The sequence below is a fragment of the Mus pahari genome, chromosome 14 (genome assembly GCF_900095145.1).
Source record: "Mus pahari chromosome 14, PAHARI_EIJ_v1.1, whole genome shotgun sequence".
Lineage (NCBI taxonomy): Eukaryota > Metazoa > Chordata > Mammalia > Rodentia > Muridae > Mus > Mus pahari.
The window spans coordinates 53,140,914-53,153,271 of record NC_034603.1 but is presented as its reverse complement, the minus strand read 5'-3'; the positions used below and the strand labels follow the sequence as shown (position 1 = coordinate 53,153,271).

The window sequence follows — 12,358 nt, the reverse complement described above, 5'->3', positions numbered from 1 at the left end:
AAGGAAAGGAAAGGAAAGGAAAGGAAAGGAAAGGAAAGGAAAGGAAAGGAAAGGAAAGGAAAGGAAAGGAAAGGAAAGGAAAGGAAAGGAAAAGGAGGAGAGGGGAGGAGAGGGGAGAAGAGGGGAGAGGGGAAAAGAGAGGAGAGGGGACAGGGGATGGGAAAGGAGAGGGGAAAAGAGGGGACAGGGGAGAGGAAAGGGAAAAAGAGAGAAGAGGAGGGGAGAAGGGAGAGGGGAGGAAAGAGAAGAAGATTCCTACCCGTTTGGAAAAGACAAGAGAAGGGCACCCACAACTAAAGGGTAGTGTAGGGGTGAGAGCCACATCCAGCAGGCACTGTGCACAGAAAATAGCCATAACCCGAACATTTGTCCCTAAATAAACTAACAAACTCGGAAAAAATGCAGCAGTTCAAAAGCTATAAGCTCTCAGATACAGGACAGGAACTTAGAGCTTATAACCTGCTATTTGAGACAGAACAGTCCCCACAGAGATTTTTCTGAAGCAACTACACCCTGACTGTGTAAAATGTACAGGAGAAAAAGCCTTCAGGCCTGAGGTCAGGTAATCATTCTTCATCCTACTAACATGAGAATGGTACACTCACAATCTATGCACATCAAACTAAGTTTTACTCTGTGAGTTAACATCAGAAAAAGGTAAGAGACAGGTTACTGGGGGGAGCGGAGAGAATGCAAATCACTTGCTTTCCACTGATGGAGAAAAAGTTAAGAAATCTCATCAAAAACAAAAGCAAGGAAGGACTGGGGAGACAAATCAGCCAGGCACATGCATTCACAGTCAGTCAGTCAGTGTCTGTCTGTCTGTCTGTCTGTCTGTCTGTCTGTCTGTCTGTCTGTCTCTCTCTCTCTCTGAGTGTGTGTGTGTGTGTGTGTGTGTGTGTGTGTGTGAGAGAGAGAGAGAGAGAGAGAGAGAGAGAGAGAGAGAGAGAGAGAGAATAAATGTAACAATAACTAAAATTTAAGAAGTTATAACAAGAATTCCTGGTATTCCTGATCTGCAACTGAGTCCCAGAACTGCACAGTGAGACACCAGGTGTGGTGGCATAAATCATATAATCTCAGCTTTTCTGAGGTGGAGACAAGACAAGATTTCAAAGATAGCCTGGGCTACAGAAGGCCCTGTCTCAAACCCATCAACAAATTCAACAAAAGACTCCAAAACAGCTTTGAGAGGTGAGCACTCCCACAAACTGAGCAAGGTAGGTAGGACAAGAGATAAGCCTGCCACAATGAGGGATCAGGTAAGTATTTTAAAATTGGTGGTACAGACACAACCTACACATACAAAAAAATGCTACAAAATTGAATATACACACATTGGAACAATGACTCCATGTAAATCTGGTTTATCTAAAAGAGAATGGTAGAATCAATCAAATGTTGTATAATATTGTGGAACATTTGTCTCTGTAATTGTGAAAATTATCAGGGCACATTACAAGATTTATGGAATCTCCTAGTATTTTCTGTACAAGAGCAGGTAAAACTATAATCATTTCAATTTGAAAACAGAATGTGTTGCCATGGACCTGGTTCCCGTAACCAACTCTCCACTTATGATAGACATGAAGGAAGGGCAGACAGACATTCCAGAGAGTGAGGTTGTATAACCTTGCTTACAGAAAGTAGGTAGGTACATCCTGTTGTGTGGGGGTGCTCCCTGGACCCCACAACATCTTGGAGCTGTGGCTCTGAGACCAAGGTTCTCAACCTATCCACAAGTTTGATTGGCTTGCCACTCACAGAGTGGCCAGCATCACCTCATTACAGTGGTCGCTGGTACGAAGGCTAAAGCTCACACTGAGTATGCGGTGTTTCCACAAAGGACACACACAGGAATATGTAAGTCAAAGGGTGGGATCACATCGTTCAGATCAAGCAGCTACACACCACTGATGAAGGCTGAACTGTTTTAAATGCTTGTTTCAGAAATCTTCACCACCCACAGGCTCACCACAGACTGCCAACCAGCCTTCCAGTTCTTTCCTGTGTTGTCCAGCAAGACCAACAGATAGATAGTTCCAGAAGGACCTCTGGGTGAGATTAAGGCTACTGAGACCTGAGGCACTATCTCAGCACAACATCGCCACCTGCCAGAGGGACAGGCTAAGTACACGTGGGGTTTTTTTTGTTGTTGTTTTGTTATGTTTTGAGGTTAACTATTTAAGGAGTTGCTCAGTTCTAACCAGGACTGAAGAACTGACCCAAGGAGGGCAGGGGCATGCTGGTGCCACTTTGGGATGGGCAACTATGAAGGTGAAAGAGGTCAGAGAAGTGAGTGGGATCAAAGGCTCCAAGAGGAGAGGGTGATCTCAAGGTCCAGGCTCCTACATTATCTTCTCTGGCATAGGTTCAATAGCCACTTGACCCACAGAGCTCCTTCCCAAAACTTCTGATGCCTTGACTAAGACATGATGGTGCCTCACGACCAGGAGAGTTGTGTAACCTCAGTAACCCAGGAAGACAGAGGTAAACCGCAATTGGCACTGGGGAACCAAAAATGGACATTTGTCTTGCCTGTTTGAATCAGAGAAAGACAAACAGTGAAACTGGGCCAAGCATGCCAGCTCATTTAATATTGTCTACAAATGCTATTGGTTAACAAAATGAGCCAGTCCAAAGGCAGAGATGGGCAAAGATGTACAGAATAAGTCCAGTAAAATGTATCTACACACAAATGAAGAAGGAAAGACCCACAGTGACTCCACGGCAGAACTGGAGAGAACTGCAAGGGATGGCACCTTGATCATAACCCTTGTGTTTGGACTTCTATGCAAGGTATGCTCATGGCAACATACATCTCATATCCCAGCACACAAGCGGTGAGGGTGTGAGGATCAGGAGGAGACTGTGGTCATCTCCACATGGTTCCAAAGTCAAGGAGGTCCAAAGAGGTCCAGGACTGAATAAAAGAGAGCCAATGGGGCTAGATAGATGGCTCAGCAGTCAAGGCACTTTCTACCAACTCTGATGAAATATATATATATATATATATATATATATATATGTGTGTGTGTGTGTGTGTGTGTGTGTGTGTGTGTGTGTGTGTGTGTATACACTGAGGACAGGCGGTCATTCCTCCCTGCTCTCTGTGGACACAGGAGCAGCTGCCTCTATCTCCTGAGACTATCGCTCTCCTATCATGATGGTTCCTCCAGAACTTCCAGACAAAAATGAAGCCTCCCTTCCTCAAGTTTATTTTGTCATACCTACAAGAAGAGTTACTGATCCACTAGGCAAGCCCTCTGCCATCTGAACTTGCTGATGGTTCTTAAATGGAATCACAGATGCAACAAGGCAGTCTTCTCCTTCTAATGGCTTCCTTCAGAAGACAAGTGTTTTACTTTAATGAGCCTAAGTTTATAAATTGCATGCTTAAATGGATTTTACTATTAGTGTCACATTTTAAAAAAATCTGTGGCAAACCTAAAGGACATGAGTTTCTTTAGTTTCCTTACAAAAGCTATGTGGTCATTGGCTTCACACTTGTCCATCGCTCCTCTGAGCTGACAATCAAGTTCTGGAATCCCTCCCAATTATTTGTCTTTGTTTGGTGGTTTTTGATTTGTATTGAGACAGGGTCTCACTGTGTATCCTGGATGGCCTAGAACTCACTATGAAGACTAAGGTGAGCTTGCTGTTTTCTCTGCCTTTCCCTTCTGAGTGCTGCAATTCTAGGCATGCATCATCGTACCACACTGGATTCATGTAAATTCAATAAGTCTTTCTATAAGGTATATACGACAGAAGGAAAAAAATCTCACTGAGATTCCATAGAAATTACAAACAAACTCAGAGGAAACTAACACTATAAAGCTAAAATGTTTTCCAGAGTCAGGCATTTATTGATTTTCAGCAGTGCTTTCTACCTCTCCCAGGATGGATAGTAATATTTTAGACACTGAGATATATTTAAATTATCAACTAATTAATAGGAGAGAGTGAGAGAGACAGAGAGAGTGAGCCCATCCGTAACAGTGAGTGAGCTCAGGGTTTTCTAGGCAAATACTGTAACTGCTAACCTCCATCCCAGCCCTTTTGTCAGCTTCTAAGGCAGGGTCTTTCTGTTTTGCACTCCTAAGTCACTGGGATTTTTGGCCTTCAGACTTGGTCTTTATGCACTAACTTTTACCTTCTAATGTTTTTAAAATAACTTACTGTGTGCTATTTTAAAAGAGAAATTTATATTGTCTGCCAAGCCATTCATGTCTTCCTTGCATATAGCTTTATTCGCTCATTTCCTGATGACAGATGTGCCTTTCACATTTTCAGATGTCCCTGGCACATCTCTGGCATTTTCCTTCTTTCCAGTTCTCTGTCCTGAGAATCTGTAACCTTGGACTCCTAGAGCTGAATCTTATTAACACAGGGAGACAGCAAGCCCACCAGGAGCTCCCCTTGCCTGTCCTCAGTATGCCCCAGTGAAACATCATGTACAAACTACTGCTTTTCTAGATAATTAACCTAAAGTTTAGAGAAAGTAATCCACTTATCTCAGCAAAATACACAGGGAAGCTGGAGGCACAGGGATGCAGAAGGAGGGCAATGACAAAGTGTGTGTTTTCAGAGACGAAAAAGGGACAGAAACCAAACACAGATGACAGTCTAGACCACCGATAATATACTAAGATGCCTGGGAACTGTACACTTCAATAGTCTGTGAACAATATCTTAATAAAATGGAGGTTTGACGGATCTCTATGAATGACTGGGATAACCAATAAATCATGGGCTTACCGTGATTCAAAACCACAAGAAAGTGGCATTTCTGCATAAGCATAAGCACACAATGTGTGGAACAGACAAACACTAAAAATTAACTTTTATCTCAAACACAAATAGTTTTTAATGATAATATAATTAGGTTCATTTCAACTTCAGAACTAAAAAGGTTATTAATCATACTACATTGTAAAATTGTTTTAACATGAAAATATTTACATGTTTCAAAAATGATATTGCTACTTATCAAATAAATTACAAAATGGCAACAGTGGGCTTGAGTAAGACATGACATAGTCTATGAAAAAGGTCTTGGTATGGAGGGTTGAGCAAGCCACACTGGAGCCTACTGACAAGGTATCAGTGAGACTCGTGCCGCTGCTGGAACAAGGGCATTCTCCTCAGAGCATATGTGCTTCAAGGGGAAAATTACTGTCAGATGCGGAGGATATCCCCAGTCAAAGACCACAAAACAACTTAATTCAGCGTAATTAGATCCATATACTTTTTTTATTCCCTTGCCTGATTAAAGTGCCCTTGGAGTTCTTGGAAGAATTCAGAATAATATGATTTTTCAAGTACTAAAAGATGGCCAGATAAATCATGTGCCAGACAGATTTCATGATCGGTATTAAATTTTATCAGTTCAAAATAATTTCAGTAGGACTTTATAACGATTAATTTTATGGTTACCAACTTAGGTTCTTATATCTTTATGTTTGGTTTTTAGAAATCCCAAATTACAGGGCAGGCCCTGAGCAAAATCATTGTTAGCAATTTCTATTTCATTTGCCTACCTGATAAATGGACAAATGGTTGGCAATACCAAATATCAAGTTGGGGGGCCACTGCCCTAAGACTTACAAGATCGTGATTCCTCACTGAAAGTCTAAGTTTTAAGTTAAATAACAAATAATATTCATAGAAACAAGGCATTAAAAGCAGGGGTCAGGTGCTGAAACATTCACATTCTCAATGGTTTTGATGAGACTGGGGGATGCCTAAAAGCAAAGCAGGTTTTAAAAAAAGAGAACAGGACTGTGTCTAGAGATATGAAATAAACATACAAGATGCCTGTCTCACACTGCACCTCTGCACAAAGCAAAGCATGACGTTGGACATAAAGAAGTCAGCTCTAAAGCAAAGAATGCTCAAGACATGACTGATATGTCAAGACAAGTCTGAGATATATTCGAGGCCATGTCAATAGCTGCCCACTTTCCAAATCTGGACCACTCTAAATGCTAAAATAACTATTGAGCAAGGATATGCCTTCTATAGAAAAATTGAAAAATTAAAATATTGGTATCCTGACCAAATAATTAGCAGAACTGAAGACCTGTTATCCCAACAGAGGAAAGAGGAAGGAGGCTTCCAGGCCAACCTAGAGAACAAAATGAGACCCTATCTCAAAAGTCACAGTCTACCTTAGAATAGAGTGAGACTACTGACACTCGTCACAACTGAGGAAGACGCCACAGAAGAAATGGGCTGTGACATTCAATGTGCTGAAATCATAAATGGCTGTGAAATAATGAGCAGTTCCTAAAAGAAACAGACTTAAAATATGACAGCTCACTTTTGTGAGTTAGATCCTTCTACTTGTTGGAACAACAAATGACATTGAGCTGGGGTTTGACAGTTAAAAGGGCAGAATTATTTTTACTTAGTCTTTTAGAAGCTCCTTATGGCTATGAGAGAAGATGCTCTCATTTGCAGTAGATGCATGCTCACAGAGGGAGCCAGGCCCATGCTGACCATTAAGAGCTGGGCTGGGCCACAGCTCAGGAGTACAGTGCTTACCAAACATTGTAAGAGGTCCTGAGTTTGACTGCTGGTCCAGCAAAAATAAAAATAAATTAAAAACCCAAGAGAAAATATGTCTGGTTTACTAAAAGCCTGAAATACACAGGAATCAATAAGGAACAACTTATTTTTAAAATAAAATTCCAGTATTGAGACAGACAAGTTAGATCAGTTAGTTAGACAGTTTGCCATATTACAAAATAAAGCGCCTCTAGCTGTGCCTCCTCACCTCACACTCCCTTTCACATGCGCAGTAACAAGCTGGTGTCAAACACAGCATGGAGCCTCAGCTGGCCCCCTTTGTTTTCACCTCCCCAGTGGTGAAAACACAGATACTGTCACCATCTCTAGTATTTTAACAATGATGAATTCTAAAATGTAGCTTTAAGTGGTGATGGCTAGGATGTGTGTGCAGAGCCACCAGCTTGGGGGGAACAAATCACCATGAGATTTTATGAGAGGAAAACATGGTACCTGCATTGTGATGTTACAAATATTGGCCAGGCATGATGGTGATGGATGTCTTTATTTTCAGCACTTAGGAGGCAGAGGCAGACAGATCTCTGTGAGTTCAAGAACAGACTGATCTACAGAGTAAGTTCCAGAACAGCCAAAGCAAGTCAGTAAAACCCAGTCTCAAAAAAAAACAATATGAACAAAAAACAAAATTGAATACATGTAAGAATCCTGGTAGAGTACCTAATAAAATAACCATTAGATTCTATAAAGAAAAGTATTGTGAAATGCATGCTTGCACAGCATTTACATATCTGTATCCATAAGTGTTTAAAAATTAACTCCTGCATACTATGGTGGTACACAGCAGTAATCCAAGCACTGGGGAAGTGGAGTCAGGAGGACCTGGAGATAAAGGCTATACATAGCTACACAGCAAGTTCAAAGCCAATCTGTGTAATGAGACCCTGTCTCAAAATACATAAACAACTGATAACACACTTTTAAAAGAAAATATGTATATATTTACAATACTGGCCAATTTACATAAAAAAAAAGCTTAAAAAACACGAAGTGCCTAGCAAAAAGGTCCTCAGAAACAGACATTAGCTGGCAGCACAGTTTCCTTTGGAGCAAAAAAGGGAGACAGGATAAAGAATAAGGTCAGGCTGATCTACTTACGTGTCAGCATTTTTAAAAAGATAACTTTATTATTTAACTGTGTGGATGTTTATGAGTGTCACCTGAGTGTGTGCAGGTGGCCACAGAAAGTTAAAGAGAACACTGGCTCTCCTTGATCTTCTCCTGTGGCTGCAGGAGGTTGTGAGCTGCTTGGTGTAGGTTCTAGGATCTGAACATAGGTCCACTGAGAACAGCAAGAACCATTCTCTAGTCCTCAATAACAATAAGGGAGGGTTTTTTCTTATGACTCATTAGGCAGACTTAGGTATCTTTCCACAATTTAGTAGAACTTACTATAATACAGAGAATATTGTTTTCTCATAAATACTAATCTCCAAATTGATATGACTCCCCAATTACCTCAAATGCCGTACCGCACCAAGAAACCAGGGCGAGCGCACACTTACTTTGGCCTCAGTCTCTCCCCTGTGAAGTGTGTACAGATGATGGACAGCACACTGGGATGATGACCAAGGATGAGTCAGGATTTGGAAGACATGAAAGTCATGGCCAAGAGTATCTGTTGTGACTAAAAGCATTCCTGGAAGATAAAAAAAGTAAAGGATAAAAATAAAAGTGATTATGTGTGTGAATAAGATATTTACAGAACAACCAGTGCTACTGTTAAGTATTAAGAATGGAGGAAAGGATATTAGTTATAAAATAAAATAATTAAAATAAAGTACATTCTTTCTATAACATCACACCAGTAGCAACAGAGTAGAGCTACTAAACAGGGGAAGCAGGATGTCCTTTATGAGCAGCAGGAAGAAATTTTATATACAAAAATTACCAAGTTCTCAGCAATTGTCAGAACATGTTGAGGCTTGGGAAGATGGCTGGGCTGGTGTGATGTGGTTTTTACCTGGATGAGGTCAAACCCTCAGAATTCATGTAAAAATGCCCGACCAGGAGGTGTAGCACTGAAGACATGGAATAGGAGGATCCCCAAACCCACTAGCCAGTCTAGCCTAAGTGGTGAGCCAACGAGAGACCCTGCCTGAAAGGAAGTAGATAGAACCCTGAGCGTGGCTGCCAAAGCTGCCTCTGACTTAGATACATATGCACATATGCAACCAACACAAAATTTAAAAAAGAACAATCAAAAGTGAAAATGTTTCAATATATAGTAATGAAACTGTTATAATTTACTCACTTAAACATAGCCATTACTGAGTTAGAGTGGTGTCATACATCTCTACTCCCAGCTAGTCAAGACACAGAGGAAGAGGGATCCTTTGCATTCGGGAATTCAAGACCAACCTGGACAAAAGCTGAGATGTGCACACACACACACGTGCACAATACATAAATAGGTGTAATCTTAGTAGTTAATATAGCAAAAAATAATTTCTACTCTTGCACGGTATTAACAGAAACTGCCACAGTACTTTCTATAAAGTATACTCTTGACTTTGCAAAGGTGTCCATGGTCATAAGTTACAGAGATGTCCTAGTTTCATGTTTTAAGTCAGTGAATCAAGAAATAACACATTTAGCCACAGCCAAAGGAAAAAGTTACAAAGGGCTACTGTTTAGTAAATGGTGTTTGTGTGTGTGCATCTCTCTGTTTAAGTATTTAAACCATTTCTGCAGAGTTCCTGCTTTGCACACAGAAATCCCTTGGTTTAATCTCCAGCATGAAAAATACATTAATAAACAAAGCTGTTGTCCCCACATAGAACACAGAAATTGCATGGTTAGACACAGGTATACATCATGTAATTAAATCAGGTTAAACTCTTGACCCTTTATAATGTCCTCATGGGGAAGACTTACACATACTTTGTGAACATGCAGTTTTGTTCTGTCCCCTGCTGTTACACTGCTGTCCACAGCACAGCGACCTCCTGGTAGTCTCGTGTAATCAATGCATGTGAGACTGCAGATGCTGTGTGTAAGATTACTTGTCGTTTGTGCTTCTGTGCCTGTCTACTTCAAACAGCAATGTGCCATCTCTTTCCTGAATATTATTCCATCATGTAGAGGAGTCCCTGTATTAATTGTTAACCTGAATTCTGAAATTCGATCCTCCTGCCTGGGAGGACAGGAAAAGCTACTGCGTGTCGCTTCATCAAATTACCGACAACTGGCATCTCTCTATAACCCAATATGACTTTAATTACTTCATTCACTTCATTCTCATGTAGTACATTAATTAGTGAAGTGAAATTTAAGTTCATGTTGATTAATATATCTGCTTGTCTGCTTACTTTTTCTTTGCTTGAGTAGAAGAACATTTATTTTTACTTTGGATTCTTACTATACTACTACTACTACTATTATTACTATCCCCCCTCCTCCTCCCCTTCTTCCTCCTCCTCCTCCTCCTCATCACCATCACCATCATCATTTTTCGAGACAGGGTTTCTCTGTGTCACCCTGGCTGTCCTGGAAATTACTCTGTGGACCAGGCTGGCTTCCAGCACAGAGATCCTCCTGCCTCTGCATCATCCCCCAAAGCACATAAATCTTTAGAATAATAACACAAGAACGCTGGAGAAAAGGCATGCACCACCACAGGCTGGCTCTTTAGAATTATTTTTAAATGGGCTGGGGAAAAATGAGAACACAGTTTCCAGCTACCATAAATTAGCAGTTGGGTTTCCCATATTTGAGGAAATACCAGGATTGGCAGATGCAACAGATGAAAACAGCCTCCTTGGTCGTGGTATCTCCCCTTCCAGGGAAATAAGAGAATTTTCTTTTTAATATTGAGCTTTAAGCTGTGGTTCTGAGAAATAATCCCTTTATACTCTAAATTGGCTGCTCCAGAGTGCATGCTGCACACACCTAACTCTCGAGATCTGTTCTTTTCCTTTATTGTGTAGAGTGTTTTGTTGACACATGGTAATAAAGGGCATGAATAAGTGGCACAGAGGTAAGGGCTATCGCTAACATGGGCGGATACAGTCCATCTGAAGGTGAGATTTCACTGGCTAACCATTTTTCTGGCTATATACATTTTAATCAATGAAAAGTAGCAACCATTATATTAATTTAATAATGGGTAAGAATTACCTAATACATACATTAGGTTCACTCCCACCATACCTAGGTATGGCCATGAGGTGCCCTCACACGCCTGTCTTACTGAGAACCACCCTGTGTCTGCCTATGCTTTGTCCCAGTCATGCTGTGCATTCAAGGCACGCATGCTGTTCCCACTCCTGCTTTATGCTCAGTCACGGGAAGTCTGAATAACCACAACTCAGCTGCCATCTTCTGATTCTATCTTCCCACAAAAATCAGTTTGGGGCACTTAACAAACAACAGAAAGAGGGGGGAGGAGGGGAGAGGGAGGGAGAGAGAGAAAAGCTTCTATTTATTTATAGTAAACGTACACCTCAGAATGAGCATGTAAACGAAAGGCTGACTGCATCAGGCCACTACTGTTCTACATGTGAGTGGCAATCACAGTTGAGCATCTTAACTATGATCTTTCTGGTTGTTTCTATGTCACCCACTTTTGCAGAGCAACAGTCCTTACCGTCTGTACCTCTATATGCACACAGATCCTACCTCAGACGCTGTCCACTTCCATTCATCCAAATTTGGCTTTCTTGTCTGTAAATGAGTTTATACGCTCCACAAAACTTTTAGAACATAAACACTTGAAAAGGCAGAGAAAAGGAAGAAACAGCTAGTGTATTTCTACAGAATCAAGTGCTTTTTTTAATGTACAATTTCCTCTTTCACATACATACTGAAAAGGAAACAGTAAGCTCTTTTTTTTTTCTGGAAAACAAGTTTTAAAGCACATATACATAAAAGGAAAAAGTCATACAGCATACACTGCGGCTTGAGAACTATTTATGCAGCATCAGAAGACTAAACCAGACGCTGGCCTGGCCATAAACTAAACCCACGCCCCAAACGAGGTGCCAAGCCACAAAAAGCATTTGCGTCATCTGGGAATACAAGGAAAAGAAGGGCTTCTAATTATAGGGCCTGGAAGCGGAAGCCCAGAGTGATTAGCTATTTAGAAGCTGCTGTGTGTTTATCTGGAAGCTTCCTCTCCCTCACTCGAAGCCTCAAGTTTGATAGATGAGCTTCAGTGTTGGAGGGTGGGGGCTGAAGCCCTGATAGTACGCAGTGTTCTCTAGAGTCTGAGGGAGCTGCAGAAGAGCAAGCTTAGCTAAGGCTGTGGTGGCTTCTTCAGAGCTAAGTCTTTTCAAATGGGCAAAGCTGGTTAGACCAAAGAGTGAAATTAAAGACTAGCAAAACAGCAGTGAGCACAGGCTATAAAACCTTGGAAACATGATTTGTCTTTTTTTCCAAAATCCTATTTATACCACCTGTCTAATTGAATGGTTCTTCATCATGTACACACACAAGAATTCAAAGACAAATTACCAGTTATTCACACTCTCTGCCAGAAGAGTCATAGCACTGAGGACAGGGTCAGACACAAGACATAATGGGACATCACACTGTAGTACTCATAAAACAAGGTTTACCAATTATATTTTACCATTAATTTTTGCAAGGTATTATTTCTGATCTATACATGTAAACTTTCAATGGCATATAGTCAAATTTGTAAAATAAATAAAAAATAGAATCTCAATATTGATAGAAATCCTTAACCAGCTCAGGTTCATCACAACAATGTCTCAAAGCTCAAAGTCCAAGTACACAGCATCCACTTCTGAGATCCTTCTCTCCCACC

General features: G+C 40.9%; 1 protein-coding gene across 9 annotated transcripts in view; it reads right to left on the bottom strand.

Annotated features, from left to right (window-relative positions):
* The window catches only part of Bcas3 (BCAS3 microtubule associated cell migration factor), a 487,192-nt gene that overhangs the window by 332,350 nt on the left and 142,484 nt on the right, over positions 1–12,358 (bottom strand). For all 9 annotated transcript variants that reach the window (XM_021213444.2, XM_029545996.1, XM_021213443.2 and 6 more), the window contains exon 14: positions 8,094–8,227. In XM_021213444.2, coding sequence (XP_021069103.1) covers positions 8,094–8,227 — 134 coding nt within the window. The remainder of the gene's footprint in view (positions 1–8,093; positions 8,228–12,358) is intronic.